The following is a 17,282-nucleotide window of genomic DNA, read 5'->3' on the forward strand; positions in this document are numbered from 1 at the left end:
CAGTAAAATGTTTTTATAGAAAGGAAATGTGATTTCTTGTGTTTTCAGAGAACAGACAACACATTTAGTGATGGTACTGCTATAAATCACTGCAGTGAAGCACATTCATACACATGCTAATATGATGCAATTGAAAACAGTGCTGCAAAAAGTTGTGGAAGTGTTGTGTTATAGTATCAATCAAACTTAATCTGATTTGAATGCAGAGACTGATGGAGGAGAACAGGGTTCAGATAACTGTTATCAACCCAAAGTCTATCACTATGGGCCAGCTGTATGGACAGTTTGATCCTGTGTCCCATGAGTGGTCAGATGGCATCTTGGCTGTCAGCTATAGAGCATTCGCCACTTCCCAGGTACATTTACCATTACTGCATCGTATTTGTCCATTTATTCATCCATATGTCTATCTGTCTATACCTCTATCCATTGATTCATCTCTCCCTCCAGCCATCTATTCATCTATACCTCTGTCCTTTCATCCATCCATCCCTCCGTACATCCGTTATTACATTCCTTTAATCCATCCTTTCCTTTTGTTCATCATCCGTCTGTTCTTTAATCCATCCATACATTTATCCCTCCCTCCTTCTATGCATCACTTCTTTATAAGATTTAGTAAAAAGTAATATTGTCTCTACATGTTCAGAAAAATGTGTTAAAGTCACTACTAGATCCATAAATAGCATTGAACATTAAATCCACTGCCTTCAATCGAAAGCCATCTCAAAACAAAGAACATTCACATACAGTAGTGCTGTCTGCTTGAAATCTGCAGCTCTTATAATTTCTTCACCATGGTAACACTAAGCCTAAATCTGTGCCATCTTTTACCCACTGACTTTGATGTTGTTCGGAGTGCAATCCTATCCTCATTTACAAAGGATTACAGTTTAAAGCTTTGTTTCACCGGCTTACAATAGAAATGTTTACGTTAAAACAGTTGTTGGCAGAAGACATGGTAGAGCATTGTCTTTGGCACAGCAAGAAGGTGGGGAGCGAACCTAGATCTTCTAATAGCTATAATTGAGGAATAAAAAGGAACATAATAAGAGCAGACAGGTGTCAAATGTTTGCTTCACACTTAGTTTCATATTTGATTGCTGCTGTTTTTGCTGGAGGCTATAAAGGCATGTTTCAAAATTGAGGTCGTTATAGCGAGAAAAACTATCGGTAGAAAGAACTAGGTTAAAATAATGCGATCATTTTAAGCTTAAACAAATGTGACAATGTTGAAATTTTAGTATAATTATTTTTCTTCTATTGGAGAAATGTTAGTAACCCACATTTTTAGTTTCAGACATCCACAACAACTTTTAGAAAATGTTAGGAAAAATGGTCGTCTTTCATTGTTTACAGCAAAAAGTAATATGCCAGTGAGCTCTAATTTTCCAAGTGTTAAAAAAAAACCCAAAATGTAATGATGTGCAATTATACGTATTTTACTGAAACACAGCAAAGCTGAAGTTAGATTGTTCAACATGAGTCTGAAGTGACTGTCTGCTGCTTCCCCACCAGAGTCCTGACAGAAAGTGGCTGATTTTTGATGGGCCTGTGGATGCAGTGTGGATTGAGAACATGAACACTGTACTGGATGACAACAAGAAGCTTTGTCTCATGAGTGGAGAGATCATCCAGATGTCCCCACAGATGAGCCTTATCTTTGAGCCCATGGACCTGGAGGTGGCTTCACCAGCCACGGTAAGATGACCATTTCAATGATAGCTATGTTGTTCAACAAGATTTGTGGTCACAATGAGCATGCAGAATTTCTTCTGATACCGTAGCAGTCAAGATATGCATGTCACACTCTGTGGGCATCTTTTTAAAAAACAAAGTCAACATATGTGACCCTGGACCACAAAACCAGTCTTAAGTCGCTGGGGTATATTTTTAACAATAGCCAAAAAAACATTGTATGGGTCAAAATTACCGAGTTTTCTTTTATGCCAAAAATCATTAGGATATTAAGTAAAGATCATGTTCCATGAAGATATTTTGTACATTTCCTACCATAAATATATCAAAACTTAAACTTTGATTTGTAATATGCATTGTTAAGAATTCATTTGGACAACTTCAAAGGCGATTTTCTCATTATTTGGATTTTTTTGCACCCTCAGATTCCAGATTTTCAAATAGTTGTATCTTGGCCAAATATTGTCTGATCCTAATAAACCATACATCAATGGAAAGCATCAATAAGAGGTCACTCCGTGACATATCGTGACATGCAAGCTTGTGTTTCCAGTGTCTTGTCTTTGCATGCCTATGAATGGATGTCAGTAGGAAGAAAAGTGTAGTGTGACCTCCACTTTAGATTGTGCCCTGTAATTAAAGTATGTCTAATTTAGTTCATAACAGCCTCAACCTTTATAAAAGCCTCTTTGCAAGGCCTCCATTACATGACATGACATTACTGTGACAGGCTAAGATCAGTAAGATCGAAAGACTGTAAGGATCACGAATCTTGTTTAAAAAAAAAAAAAAAAAAACTTCATCCACTTGTTTCTAACTTTGGGATCGCTTCAGCAGGCATTTGCAATATATTCCAATAATATGTGGCTTTAATATATTCCACCTACAAAGGCAAACCTACAGTGCACATATTTATTTCTTTTAAATACAATACAGTATAAAAATGATGAAATTTGATGAAAATATATCCTCACATTTCCCAATGCGTTTTGTTTTATCTTTATCAGACGAGACATCTCTGAGGCTGCCTTTCATGTTTTGAGTTGCAAAAAAAAAAAAAGTAGACCATCAAATGAGATTGTTGTTGTCATTCAGCAAACCTGTCAAAAGAGGACTTACCAATTCACTGGCAATACCACGCTCCCCCCCCCCCCCCCCCCAGCCTACTCAAGATTGACATAATGGCATGTCGCTACTGAATTTAGTTTTTTTCAGAAACACCAACGCGATTTCCTCATCTTATTTATCTCAGTGTCTTCTCCTAAGATGGCTTTGTATCTGACAGAGCTTCTGCCTCACACATCCCAGCCTGAGGAAAGGCTCTTATAGTTGTGGATCACAGATTTTTCTGGCCCAGTGTGGGCAGAAGGCTCTGATTCAAAAGAATGGATGATGATGACAGAGATTAAACAAGCATGTTATGGAGAAGGAAAGAGTGTGTGTTTGTATATAAATGTCTGCATGTTTTTTTGTGTTGTTTGCGACTGTCACCAGATCAGATCAAAGTAGATGCCGGAGACATATCCAGAGGGAAAGAGTGAGACAGAGATCAAATTTGTGTGAATATCTTGTCTCGCTTTGACAGAAAACGAAAGAGGCCTGGCTTTAGCATAAACCATCTCCCTTTGGCCCATATCTGTCTCTGGCAATTTCTGTCTTGCTCTCCTCCTATTTATATATGGAAGCTTGACTCATATGGCCTGCTGCAAACTAGACCAAAGTTCAATGAGAATTCAGTTGAACAAGCTAACATGCTCTCGAGGTCCTGCTTGGCCCAGATGTCTCCTCCGGCTTAACACCTGTGCATAAGCGCCCAGTTTGCAATTCACTTACACCTCTACCATTCACACGGGCCTTTCGTGGGAGCCGCTTTCCGACAGCTGTTTCCATCTCGTAACCTTGATGATGTGCTATTCATCAAATCATTAAGCTCAGAGGACCTTTATCTTTATGAGTAACCCAGTGCAGCTGCCGTGCAGATGAATAAAATGCAATTTGTTTGAACTATGCACCATTCCAGATGGCTAAGTAATATATAAAAAGTTTTCTACCCTTTGGAGTTGTGTGTCCACATCCTTTAGAAAGGACTACTGTGGTAATGAGTGCTGTTTGCTTGCTTCTTGATATTTACAAAAGTCACATTGTAGGGTCAAATGTTACTGTTAAAAAGTTTTGGGTCAGTATGATTAAGAAATTAATACTTTTATTCAGCCAGAATGCATTAAATTGATCAAAAGTGACTGTAAAGACTTTTACATTGAAATTTTCTGTCTGACATAGAGTCCTAAAAAACAAAAATGTATAACATTTTCCATAAAACTGTATGTATCTGTTCTTTTATCAAGCTGGGATGTTACTGCTTTCTGTGCAGGTATCTCGCTGTGGTATGATCTACATGGAGCCTCACATGTTGGGATGGCGGCCTCTGATGCTGTCTTGGTTCAACACTTTGCCGTCTACTCTGAGCTCCATGCACAAAGACCTCATCACTGGCCTCTTTGACCGCATGCTGCCAGCGTGTCTTCAGCTCATCCGCAAAGGCACTAAGGTACAGCTGTAACTATGCTGCAAATAATGAGGAGTGCTTTGCCACAGAATTAAAAGGCATCATTAATTAAATTTATATTATAATTGCACATTCATAAATTGTTATTCTTCTCTTGTAAAGCATTGACAAATTATTTCAGCCAGTTCCCTATTCTCTTAAGCTCAAAATAAACCCCTTTAGGATGATACAAGACCCTTCAACTTTGCATTAGGTCCTAATTACCAGTAGCCTTGAGGTTTATTTTGTGATGATGACTGTATATCGTCCCTTAACTAATATGATATTTTTTTCAAACTGCCTGAATATTTCCTGTTTCCTCACTGTCTTTTTCCTGGTATTGTTAAAATTTAGGTAAAGCTGGAAGAAGTGTTTGTAACCTCTTTTAAGAAAAATGCAGTGATACTACAAAAAAGAACTCCATTGGTTTTTATATGACATAATTATTACTCTGGAAGGAATAGGAAACTCTTGCATGGTCTCAATTAATGACAGACATTACATACAGCATTTTCTTTCCTAATAATAACATGCTTCTGCAATTAGGGGTTCTTTTGTGCTTGCATGCATGCATTGAGCTCAGAATGGGATAAAGCACTAATTATGTGCTTTCTTTTTTTAAATGCTACTTTTCGTGACAGTCCTGTCTTGTCTCTTAGTGCTTACAGTGCACTTTGATTAATACAGTTTTTGTCTGACAGACTAGCACTTTCTTTCACTCATTTAATGCCACATTTCTTCAAAACCTTGTTTGTCATTTTTGTCTAGCCAGCTATTATTTATTATCTCACACTGCAAACCAGAATCACAGCATGTCTTGTGTACCTTTACGATAGTTTTGCCCAGTATAATGGCATACCACTAATCATTTAGCCACGGGTTCTTGGTCCGGACTAATGGAGTGTGTTTTGTGTGGGCATTCAGGAATTATCTCCTACGTCCAACACGAGCCTGGTGAAGTCTCTGATGAATCTGATGGACTGCATGATGGATGAGTTCAGAGAGGAGAGCCAGATAAAGGGGATGAGCGAGAGAGATGTGTGCTCCTGGCTTGAGGTAAGGAGATAAAAAGTAAAAAAAGATGAATTGTGGAATTGTGGACACTCAACGCTTGCAGCTTTCCCTATGTAGCAGAAATCAATCCACACTTCTGCTGAGCCCGCACTGAGGCAGTTCACTAACAACCAAGCAAAATGTCTTAGCGAACACATAGTAGCAATGTCCTAGCAACCATCCACAACACCTTGCATCATGAAGGTTTGTTTTGCATAAGCACCACACACATTTTCATCAGAAAATTTCAAAATCTAATTGTGATAGATTAGTATGTGCTGGAGTTTTAATATGCATTAAGAGAGGGTGTAGAAGGTTATAAATACATTGGAGAAATGCCATATACTGGATGTACTGTATTGTCCATATATCATGGACCTCATCTTTTCATTTCAATTTCATCTCATGGCTAATTAACTGAAATGTAGTTTGCTTAGTTTTACTTAGTCCTCACAAGCATGTAAGTTTTTTTGTGGTCCACTGCAAAGTTTTCATAGTAATTGTTTCTTACAAAAATCTTAGCTTTAGTGCCCTGAAGCGTCATCTTTTGCCATTTGTTATGCTGTCTGAAGTCTGTCAATACTGTCTGCATTTCTCCTCTAAAGGTAATAATCTTTCTCCACCTGCTCCTCTGAGACGGAGATCATATCAGTAGATCAAAAACTGCCAACCTAGACGGAGAGTCTCATTGATTAGCTGGTACAGGATCAATGCTTAGAAAGTCTCCCTCCGCCCAGATAGGAATGACTTTATTTGCTTCCTTCTAGTTGGTCATCAGAGTATTGCACATTTTTAAAGCTTTTGTTTGTTTGTTTACGCCAAAAGAGCACAAAGCATTTTGCCCCAAATCAATGGTGGCTGTGTTTGTATAGATCGTCATTGCTGCAGCCGATTGATCTAAAGGTGCAATTAAGTTTGTAAAGGAATATTTTTGAATAATTGATTGGATTAGTAGCTCTGGGAAGGTCAGCAGTGGGTCGTAGTGATTAAAAACAACAATAGAGGAAGTAATGATTTAGAAAATGTATTAAAAACCCAATATATGATACCTAAAAATGGGCTTATCAGAGGACAACATTAAGATCTCACTGAGCTGTTTGTTAGTCAAAACAAAGTGCCACTAGCTTTGACCCCTCCTATTCCATGAAAACATTGTTTTTCTTTCTTTCTGTGTAGGGCATCTTTGTTTTTTGCCTTGTGTGGTCAGTCGGTGCCAGCTGCACTGAAGCAGGAAGGGTAAAGTTCGATGGCTTGGTGAGGGAGATGCTGGCAGGTGGTCTTAGTGAAGAGACGCGCACACGCCATGGAATCCTGGAACACGTGGAGCCTCCCGCTAAGCAGCTGACAGTGCCTTTACCCACTGAGGGCACGCTCTATGAATACCGCTTCCTCAAAGAGGTCAGGAAGTTTCTTCAACACACTTGGGTGGATATGTAGAGAGAAGCAGATTGGGCTTTTCTGGGAAGTTTTTTTCCTGTCCTAATTTTTTGGGGGGTAATTAGGTAGCTGATGTGAAATACCTTTTGAAAGCTGATGTCCTAATATGTGAATGTCTGTACTCCATCTAAATCTATTAATGCCTGCTTCTAAACAGCATTACTGTACATTCATCTTTTAAGTCCTTATATTATTTCAATACATGGATTATTAGTCATTAAAAAAATTAAAGGACGAATTAGGATAAAGCATGGTTAATTGTTGTGAGTCAAAAGGTAATAACAAGTTACGGGACCTAAGATATACACTTTCTTTTATCAATTCACATACATTTGAAACTAAAGCCCATTTACGTGTTATGTCACATACCCAATTTGATGAAAAGCAAAGGATCAGATTCACATATATGTTCTATATAATGAAATATGGGCAAAGTCAAATCATTTTAAAGAAGAAATAATAAACTACATATATGTAATAATAGATTCCAAAATTAATATCATTGCAATCATTATTACATATTTTGTATCTATAGTATCTGTATTAAATAGAATTATCTCCACTTTCCTGTAGCTTCTCAAAGATGTTTTCCCAATTTGGCTTTCTAGAAAGCAATTGTGCAATTCTAATATCCAGCCTGGTTTAGTATTAAAATGCCGTCTTGGCAAGCTCTATATTTAGAATACAAATTCAAAGTGTAAAATCAACCACTTAATTCCTGGAGCTTGAGGCATGTGAATTTGATTATTTGTATTTTTCGTCCTGAAATCCTAATAAGCAAATTCACTCTTTGCTCAGGAAGCACACCCTGCTCATCCTGAATGAGGTAATCTGTCTTATTATTTGTTGTAAATCACAAGCTTTATCTCTGTGTAATAAAACTTCAGGCATAACCTGGACTAATTTGCCAATTTCATGCCTCATTAAATGCTGAAAATGTCATTTATTAGAGAAGAAATGGATTATCCATTGCTTACATTTTTTCTGCTGTAGATAACAGCCTTTTGTTCTGAACAGACAGGACTATGAACAAGCCCATAATTCTTTTGTGGTGTATGCAATACTTCTAGAAAGAGTGCACCATGAAGAAATTTCAAAGGGTGTTATGATGGTGGAATTGAAAATAATGCAGTGTTTATATACACTGTTGTTTAAGACACACAGAAGGACAGGAAAACAAAACTAACAAGAAGATTTATTGAAATTGTTATTTATTTAAAAATCATTCACATGAACAATGATACTCTAACAGGGTCCAGGCAGATGGGAGTTGTGGACTGAGGAGCTGAAGGCTTTGCCCCCCATCCCCAAAGATGTGCAGTTCAACGAAATAATTGTGCCTACGGAGAACACTGTACGCTACACTGCTCTCATGAAGCTGCTCATCACTCATCAGAAGCCCACTGTCTTTGTCGGCCCCACAGGGACTGGCAAGAGTGTCTACATTCTAGTGAGTGTTTCAGGGGGTTTTAACCACCATGAATATGTCTACCAATGACTCTGCAGTCAGGAATATATTTAGAATAGGTCAATCCATTAAAATTGTTATTGAAATAATTACATGATATGCTCATTAATTCATCAAAATCATGGCAATCACAAACAGCAATGTTTTGCTAAGAAAAGATGATACATTATTGTCAAGTTAGAATGACACTGAATAGACAAGGTCTGTCTGTAGTTGTCTATGAGTAGGGGGCATGAGTTTATATGTTAATTTGTAACACTTGAAATTAACACATTAAATTGACTCTCCTTGTTTAGAATATTTTGTGCATTCTCTGATATATTTTATATTCCCTGCATAATTCTGATTGTGCCATGATGAGAGTTTACTGCAGTTCAGAGCGATGTAATGATTAAAACTCAGTTCACCATTAATTCGTTCACATTAGCTATGTTTCCATCCAAAGTTGCGCATTTAATATATGCACAAAATTTGTATCAATAGTAATAAAGGAGCCTGTGGCTCTTTTTTCCTACATAACAAATGTTTTACCAGGTGAAACGCAATAGCAAAAGCTGTCATCGTATCTTGCTTTCGGTTTCCTGATGTTTGGGAATGCAGTCCTGTGAGATAGTTATGGGAGGTTATTATACCGAATTGTTTGATTATGGACTTTGGCTCAGGCATTTCAAAATTATTAAAATAACTCACTGAGACACACTGCTTATGTAAAATATAATATAAAAGAAATTTACTAAGTATTATGTATTTAGTCAGGATTTGAACTTTTGTCCCTTGCCCACTGAATGAAAAATGTATAACTAGACGAATGTGTCATAAAGGTGTCCTATATAAGCTCACCTATCTCAGAGAGTGCCACTGGTTCCCCCGTCCAAAAGAAAATAGGTGCATGACGCAACTGTCTCTACCTACATACCACATAGCCCAGCTGAGCACGAAACCTCTAACATAATCTTGAATGTGTATGCATTCAAGGATGACTAATGATAAATTAGTCAGTGGTTCAAGACCAACTGTGGTCCACCGTGCATCTCCACTCCCTTTCCATGAATGCTGAACACTCTCAGTGCTTTTATTTTGGTCGGTGGCACTGTTAGAAAGCCAAACAGCTTCATCTATTACCGGAATCATTATGCTTTTGTTTTAAATACACATGGGTGGCATCAACACAAAATCTCAACTGTGTTATGAAAAGACTGAAGAAAATGAGTAATGTTGTTCAAAATCACTGTTTATTTCAGAACTAGTTTTAATAGGATTCTTTCATTTTTTTCTAGTCACTTACCCACTCACTTCATATGTTCTCACTCTGCGTTCTCTTCCTGTTCTCTTCCCCTTGTGATTCTTTGGCAAAATTTTGAAGGACTCTAAAAGTCTGCATGTTTTGAGTATGAAATGCCTGCAGGTGCCGATGACTTCATCACTCTCATTTAGAACATGAATATTAAATCATCACTCTTCACACTCTGCCACATGGCTCTTTCACAGAGTTTTAAGGAATGAAAGAGATTGTATGTGTCAGGCTTAAGTGGAGCAACTCACAGGCTCCACAAACTATAATGAATGAGGTCTCACTGAAATGTGCATATATTTACATTAATTAGTTGACATGTGGCTGTTTCATAATAAGAGCTTTTATGTTCGTTGTGCATGTTGTTGATTTTCATCCTTTAGGTCAACTGTTAAACTATAAAGAGATATTATTCCTCCATATTGCAATGTTTTTTGGCACATATTTAGTTATTCAGTTTGCTTGCTACTCACTTATTTGAAATGCAAGCATAATTATGTCAGGTGCAACGGTTTTATAAAACCGTTTTATAGACTCATGTACAACTTTCTTAATGGTAGTGACAGGTTCACAGTAGAAACAGTTTTCTCAACACTTCTAACACAGTTGGAAGTGTTGATAAAAAAAAAGAAAAAAAAGAAAATTTTGATGCAACATCTGTGCTAACTAGAGCTAATTAAGTGTCTCCAAATCTCCCACAGGACTTTTTGCTGAATCGTCTGGAGAAGGATGTGTACAGTCCTCTGTTGATCAACTTCTCAGCCCAAACAACAGCAGCACAGACCCAAAACATTATTATGTCTAAACTCGATAAGAGAAGGAAAGGAGTGTTTGGTCCTCCTCTGGGAAAGAAAATGGTATTACCCTTTTGTTATTGGAGTAGTTATGATTAAATCTCAATCAATTTTTACTAAGCAAACCTTTATAGAATTTCAAAAGCCATTTATGACCATAATCCGTGCCCAAAATTGAAACTGCAAAGTAAAAATGAGTTCTTATTTGTCTCTAAATTAAATGGGAGAAAAAATGTGTTCTTGATTCACAAGTTCACCTGTATTTAATCGCCATTAACAGCACATTATTTTACAGCATTCAAAATTACATTAACCTTAATGTTAAAAAATATTCCTGTCATTTTTTTACTTTTCTAATTTGCCTTTCGATTACTTTGATCAGGTGGTGTTTGTGGATGATGTGAACATGCCAGCAAGAGAAACCTATGGAGCCCAACCTCCAGTGGAGCTCCTGCGTCAGTGGCTCGACCACTGGAACTGGTATGACATGAAGGACTGCTCCATGATCAACTTAGTGGACATCCAGATCATGTGTGCCATGGGTCCACCTGGTGAGTTTATGTCATTTGTATATGCTAATACAGTTTTTATTCAGAACAAATAGTTTTCAGAGCAGTGTTTAGTTAAGTATCGCAAGCCAAAATTGCTTTGGAGCATATAAATGTATAGACATGAAGACAAACTGACTTTGGGGATAAACCATGAGAGTAATAAAGATGATAAAATAATATAATTCACATAAATCAAACAAAGTTAAATATTATTGGTCACAGTAAATCAAATGTGTCAAGCATTATGAAGCAAATCATAGTTGTATGCAACTTTGAGATAATTCTTTTATAGCATAGAAAGTAAACAAGCCTGATTTGATAGGATGGACCAACAAGTGGATAACAAGTCTGCTTTTACATGTCGTCATGTCCATTGTCACATGCAGGTGGAGGTAGGAACCCCGTGACTCCTCGATTTTTACGTCATTTCAACACAGTGACCATTAATGAATTTGATGACAAAACCATGTTTACCATCTTCTCAAGAATTCTGGACTGGCACTTGACCATTAGGTAATGGTGCTCCATTCCAGTGTGGTTAATAAATAAATTCATTTGTTGAATACATCTCCTGTTTTTACCTGCTTTCAGATTTCCATTTCCCAAACCATTCACCAGCGTCACCTCTCAGATCATCAGTGCCACCATGTCTGTGTACCAGGAGGCCACTAAAAACCTCCTACCAACCCCGACCAAATCCCACTACCTTTTCAACCTTCGAGATTTTTCCCGTGTCATCCAGGGGATCTGCTTATCACGACCAGAGACTGCTGACGACCCTACAGTCATAAAACGCTTATGGGTGCATGAGGTAACTGCAAACACAATTTTAATAGGTCATATCATAATACAAACAATAAACTAATGTAGAATATGCCTCTCATGCAGGTCCTGAGGGTGTATTATGACCGCTTAGTGCATCCGTCTGATTGTGCATGGATGGTGGGCTTCCTGCAAGAAGTATCCAAGTCTCACCTGAAAGAAGACTTCCATCAGCTCTTCACATCTGGACAGTGACGCAGATGGGCATGTAACTGAAGACGACCTTCGAAGCCTCATGTTCTGTGATTTCCATGACCCCAAAGGTGAGGACCGGAATTACCGTGAGGTGGGTGACCCTGAGAAGCTCCGTCAGGTGGTGGAGTCCCATCTTGAAGAGTACAACAATATCAGCAAGGCTCCCATGAATCTTGTACTTTTCCGGTTCGCCATTGAACACGTATGTCGCATCTCCCGGATTCTCAAACAGCCCCGTGGTCACGCTCTCTTAGTAGGAGTCGGAGGGAGCGGCCGACAGTCATTGACACGTTTAGCCGCCCACATGGCTGAAGCCGAACTCTTCCAGGTGGAGATCTCCAAGAGTTATGGGGTTACAGAGTGGCGCGATGACCTCAAACTCATCATGCAAAAATCAACATCTGGGGAAACTCATGGAGTCTTCCTTTTCACAGACACCCAAATTAAGTTGGAGTCATTTTTGGAGGATGTGAGTAACCTGTTAAACACTGGCGAGGTTCCCAATCTCTTTGCCGTAGATGAGAAGCAGGAGATTTGTGAGCGCATGCGCGTCTTGGACCGTCAGCGTGAACGTGACAAGCAGACGGATGGCAGCCCACTGGCTCTCTTTAACATGTTTTTGGAGCGCTGCCGCAGCCAGTTGCATGTGGTACTGGCCATGAGTCCTATTGGCGACACCTTCAGAAGCCGCTTGAGACGTTTCCCTGCTCTCATTAACTGCTGCACTATTGATTGGTTTCAGGTTGGTGTGAATGTTTTTAGTGTCATTAATATACTATGTTAGTTTGTATTAAAATTTTGAATTTGCTTTTATTTTTAGATTTTCCATTTTTATTTTAATTTTAGTTATAGGGATCATGAACTGAGAATCCAAAATTTTCTTGATCTTATGATATTTAAGAGGTCGTTGTACTATAAAAACATCCTGTAAGTTTCAGAACTCAAACTTTGTCGCTAATCTAAAACAGCATATACTGAAGGGCGTTTGTCAAAACGACAGCTTTTGGAATGTTCTACTCTATGATGTAATAGTGTGGATAATCACCGCCTCGTGTCTGTTTAGCCCTGCCCACCAATTCAGGCGTGCAGTTTTTACGAGAACACATGTAGTTTTTACACGTAGGTCTTTGCAGAAACCAAACGATAAAGATGGCCCTGAATACAACAAGACACTGTGCAGTGCCATGTTGTACAAAAAAAGTGTTTGCATTGCCTTCCTTCTGATCCTAACATTAGGAAAGAGTGAATTAACTTAATTTTAATGAAGTTCCAGACAGCGTTAGTAAGAACTTTGGTCCTGTGTTCACTTAATTTTTACCACGGATTCGTTTACAAACAAGGCACAATTCAACATGGGATTTTCAAAAAGATTGAAATTAAAAGACAATGCTGTGCCAGCTATATTGGATCCAACAGTAATGTCGCAACACAAGTGTAAGTATTTTCATTACATGATCTCTATTGCTTTGTCTCTTCTTACAGATCGTTTGATATGTATTGAGTGATTCATGCGTTTTTGACCTAAATCATAGCAGCGTCCATTTATGAAGAATGTGCATGTCAAACACAAAACTGTTAGCTAATCATAGCAGTGGGCGTTTACTTCCAAGTCTGCAATCTGCCACGCCTATTCAAACAGAGTGTTCTGATGAGGGGGTCAAAACAGGAAAGAAAATAGCTTATTACAAAATAAAGAACAAAGGCAGTTTATGACCCCTTTAAAGTTTTAGTAATTTTGTTGTTGTTGTTTTTTTTTAGTTTATTATTACAGTTTTAATTATTTAGTACTTCACATTAAACTCAACAAAAAACAAAGAAAATGAGAACTAAAATAAGATAAAATATGTTAAATATATTACTTTTTTTATTTTATTTCAGTTAACATTTATTTCAAGTATTTTTTTTATGATTTTAGTTTCAGTTGACAATAATAACTCTGGTTCTGTATTGACTTTACCTCCTCAAAATGTGATATAAATGTTAAACACTTGTTTTAAACAAATTGTTTTGACGGATTCAATAAGTATTTAATGTTTAATTTTCATTTTGCATTATTACAGTCAAAAATTAAAAGCCTAATGAATCATTATGTTCCAAAAGCTGGCCAGAAGATGCACTGCAGGCTGTGGCGTCTCGTTTCTTGGAAGACGTTGAAATGACAGACACTGCTCGTGAAGGCTGTATCAGCATGTGCAAAAGCTTCCACACATCCACCATCAATCTCTCTGCATGTTTCCTTTCGGAGCTGCAGCGCTACAACTATGTCACACCAACCTCCTATTTGGAGCTCATCTCTATGTTTAAGCATCTACTCCAGGGAAAAAGAACGTAAGTCATCGTGCTCTTAGAGGCTTTACATTAGAATTACTGACTGATTAGGTTTGAATAATTAGGTTGTATCACATTTTGGCATGTGAACTCTTTCTATGATAAGCAGCATTATTTATGCCAGTGATGATGATGTTGTTATTGGTCTCTGTTGTTTCAGCGAGGTCATGAAACTAAAGAGTCGTTATGAAGTTGGTCTCGAGAAGTTGGAATCCGCTGCCACTCAGGTGTCCACAATGCAGGTAGAGCTGGAGGCCCTTCAGCCTCAACTGCATGTGGCCAGTAAAGAGGTGGAAGAGATGATGGTGGTCATCCAGCGAGAGTCTTTGGAGGTGTCCAAAACGGAGAAAGTGGTCCGCGTGGATGAAGCAGAGGCTAATGAGCAGGCAATGGCTGCCAAGGCCATTAAAGATGAATGTGACGCCGATCTGGCGGTAGCTGTGCCCATTCTGGAAGCTGCATTGGCTGCTTTGAATACTCTCACCACGCAGGTTGGAGGAAACTACAACTGACTAATTATTATTTATGATGCATGCAAAATGTTTATAGCAACAAAGAGCTCTCAGATTGTTTTTGGCCCAAGAAACACATTCTAGCATGAGTTAGAGAGTTAAATTCTGCCATCATTCACTCAGTCTCATCTCCTTCCAAAACTTGTATGGCTTTATTTTTGCTGTGGAACACAAAAGAAGATAATTTTGAAAAAGGTTGGTAACCAAACAGTTTTGGTGACCATTGACTTCCACTGGATGTACAAAAACAGATTTTTTTTGTATAATATCCTTGTTTGTGTTTCACAAAATAAAGAAAGGCATACAGCTTTACAATGGCATGAGTGTGAGTACATAAATACCTGAATTCTTATTTTTGGGTGAACTATCCCTTTAAGTAATAAACACCAGCAGTGTCTCTTGGTGGCTTGATGAATGTTCTTACTATGAACTTTTTAAACTATTGCATACCGCCAATATCCAATAAATCAATCTGTGTCACGCTCTGTAGGATATAACTTTAGTTAAATCCATGAAGAATCCTCCAGCTGGTGTCAAGCTGGTGATGGAAGCCATCTGCATCCTGAAAGGCATAAAACCAGACCGTATTCCAGACCCCTCAGGCTCTGGCAAGAAGGTGGAGGAATTCTGGGGCCCAGCGAAAAAACTGCTAGGAGACATGAAGTTTCTCCAGAGCCTTCATGAGTACAATAAAGACAATATTCCAGCTAACTACATGAGCGTCATCCGTAACAAATACATCACCAACCCAGACTTTGTTCCAGAGAAGATCCGCACGGCCTCCGCTGCTGCAGAGGGGCTCTGTAAATGGGTTTGTGCCATGGACTCCTATGATAAGTGAGTTATAGCTTAATGAACTAAAGGTGTAAAAATGTTTATTAGTTAGAGCCATTTCATGGTGCAAACTTTTTTTTTCTTCACAGCGTAGCAAAGGTAGTGGCCCCTAAGAAAGAGAAGTTGGCACTTGCAGAAGAGAAGCTAAAGGTGGCCATGGAGAGCCTCCAGAAGAAACAGGCTGCTTTAAAGGAGGTCCAGGACAAATTGGCCAAACTACAGGAGACCCTGGAGGCCAACAAGAACAAAAAGGCTGACCTTGAAAATCAGGTAAGCAGAGGACAGTAGTCACAAAAGAGGCTAAGCAAGATTCTGACAAACAACAAACTGTTGGCTACTTTTCCTGAAGGCTTGCGTATTACACCATGTTCAGCTATTTTTTCTGTTGACATTCTTGGTAACCTCCAGAGCGGCCCAACCCTGTTAAAATGTCCGCTCTTTGTTGGAAGTTTGTTTATTTAGGAATTTAGTTTGTGTTTTTACATCAAGAGAAGTTGAGGGAATGTTTTCCTTTTCTTCTTTGTTTACTTTCCTTCAGATCATTTTATGTTCCAACTTTGAAGCTGTAAGAGTGAAGCCTTTGTTTCTAAACCCACACAGAAAACACAGGGGCACACACACACACACACACACACACACACTGTTCTCATTTGTCTGTAGAGACTGCCTGTCAGTTTAGCGCGTGTTTGGGTAAACCAAGCATCGCCAAGGCCCTTCTGCCGTTTTCTGCCCTATTTCACTTCCTTTCATGTTCCTTCTTATTTTCCCCCTTTTCTCCATGTTTGTAATTCAGGTTGTCTGTTTTCCCTATTGGAGGGTAGAAATTGTTTATGCCATGCTCTCTCAAGCATGGCCAAAATCAAGGCACCTGAACGCAATAAGGCAAACCTGTTATGCTGTTCCTGAAGCTCCACTGGAACGGTCTCTTTTAAATTGTTTTCTCACTTTGGGATATGAGTTAGAAAGAACAGGAATTATGGAGGAATTCATCTCGAAGGGCATGAAGTGTCATGCTGCTGGATGCAGCAGTGTCACTAAGAATTAGTGAAGTACCATCGCAGGGAGTGAATAAGATGTTTGGATTGTTCAGTGATTGTGCTGTAAGCTTTGTGCCCAAGCGTTGAGCTCCCATCACTCTCTGCAGTAGCTGTGCAGGCTCACTCTGTCATTTCAAACACACTGTGTTTCTCTGGTGCCTAACATTTTTCTGCGATGATGAAAGAGGGCCTGCACTAGTGGATCAGACATTCAATTAGATGCTTTATTTAGAAGGATGTTTGTAAAGTAAACATTCATTTATGGTCACAAATGTTTTATATAAATGCAGTCATATCTGATCGTCCTTTTCTAAACTGTGCGAATAGCTGATTGTCTCTGAATACAGATGACAGCCACACTTAACCTGCTGTATGTTGATGCCAACACCCGTTTTAGCATGTTTTTAAATTATGTTGGTATGCTGGTTCGTCTCATGAAATGGTGACATAATCAGAGCTGGCCTTTAGTTAATATTGTACACATCAGAGAGTATGTGTTAAAATGTGTTATGCACACTATGATTCAAAAATTCAAAGATTTAAAAGCAGTCACTTATACTAAACAAGGCTGCATTCAATAATTGCTTTCTTTTTAAATATATTTTTAAATGTAATTTATTTCTGTGCTGGCAAACCATCAATTTTCACTCCAGTTTTCAGTATCACATGATCCTTCAGAAATCATTCTTAATATGCTGAGTTACTGCTCAAGAAACA

The 17,282-nt window shown here is 38.4% G+C and overlaps 1 protein-coding gene across 1 annotated transcript in view; it reads left to right on the plus strand.

Annotated features, from left to right (window-relative positions):
* dnah7 (dynein, axonemal, heavy chain 7) overlaps positions 1 to 17,282 on the plus strand; it is a 63,156-nt gene that overhangs the window by 22,817 nt on the left and 23,057 nt on the right. The window contains 16 exon segments of the mRNA XM_042731197.1: positions 207 to 356; positions 1,519 to 1,701; positions 4,070 to 4,246; positions 5,168 to 5,299; positions 6,473 to 6,694; positions 7,986 to 8,183; positions 10,194 to 10,349; positions 10,669 to 10,837; positions 11,224 to 11,350; positions 11,429 to 11,648; positions 11,726 to 11,838; positions 11,840 to 12,596; positions 13,953 to 14,182; positions 14,343 to 14,673; positions 15,185 to 15,531; positions 15,618 to 15,798. Coding sequence (XP_042587131.1) covers positions 207 to 356; positions 1,519 to 1,701; positions 4,070 to 4,246; positions 5,168 to 5,299; positions 6,473 to 6,694; positions 7,986 to 8,183; positions 10,194 to 10,349; positions 10,669 to 10,837; positions 11,224 to 11,350; positions 11,429 to 11,648; positions 11,726 to 11,838; positions 11,840 to 12,596; positions 13,953 to 14,182; positions 14,343 to 14,673; positions 15,185 to 15,531; positions 15,618 to 15,798 — 3,693 coding nt within the window.

The sequence above is a fragment of the Cyprinus carpio genome, chromosome B9 (assembly GCF_018340385.1).
Source record: "Cyprinus carpio isolate SPL01 chromosome B9, ASM1834038v1, whole genome shotgun sequence".
NCBI classification, from domain to species: domain Eukaryota; kingdom Metazoa; phylum Chordata; class Actinopteri; order Cypriniformes; family Cyprinidae; genus Cyprinus; species Cyprinus carpio.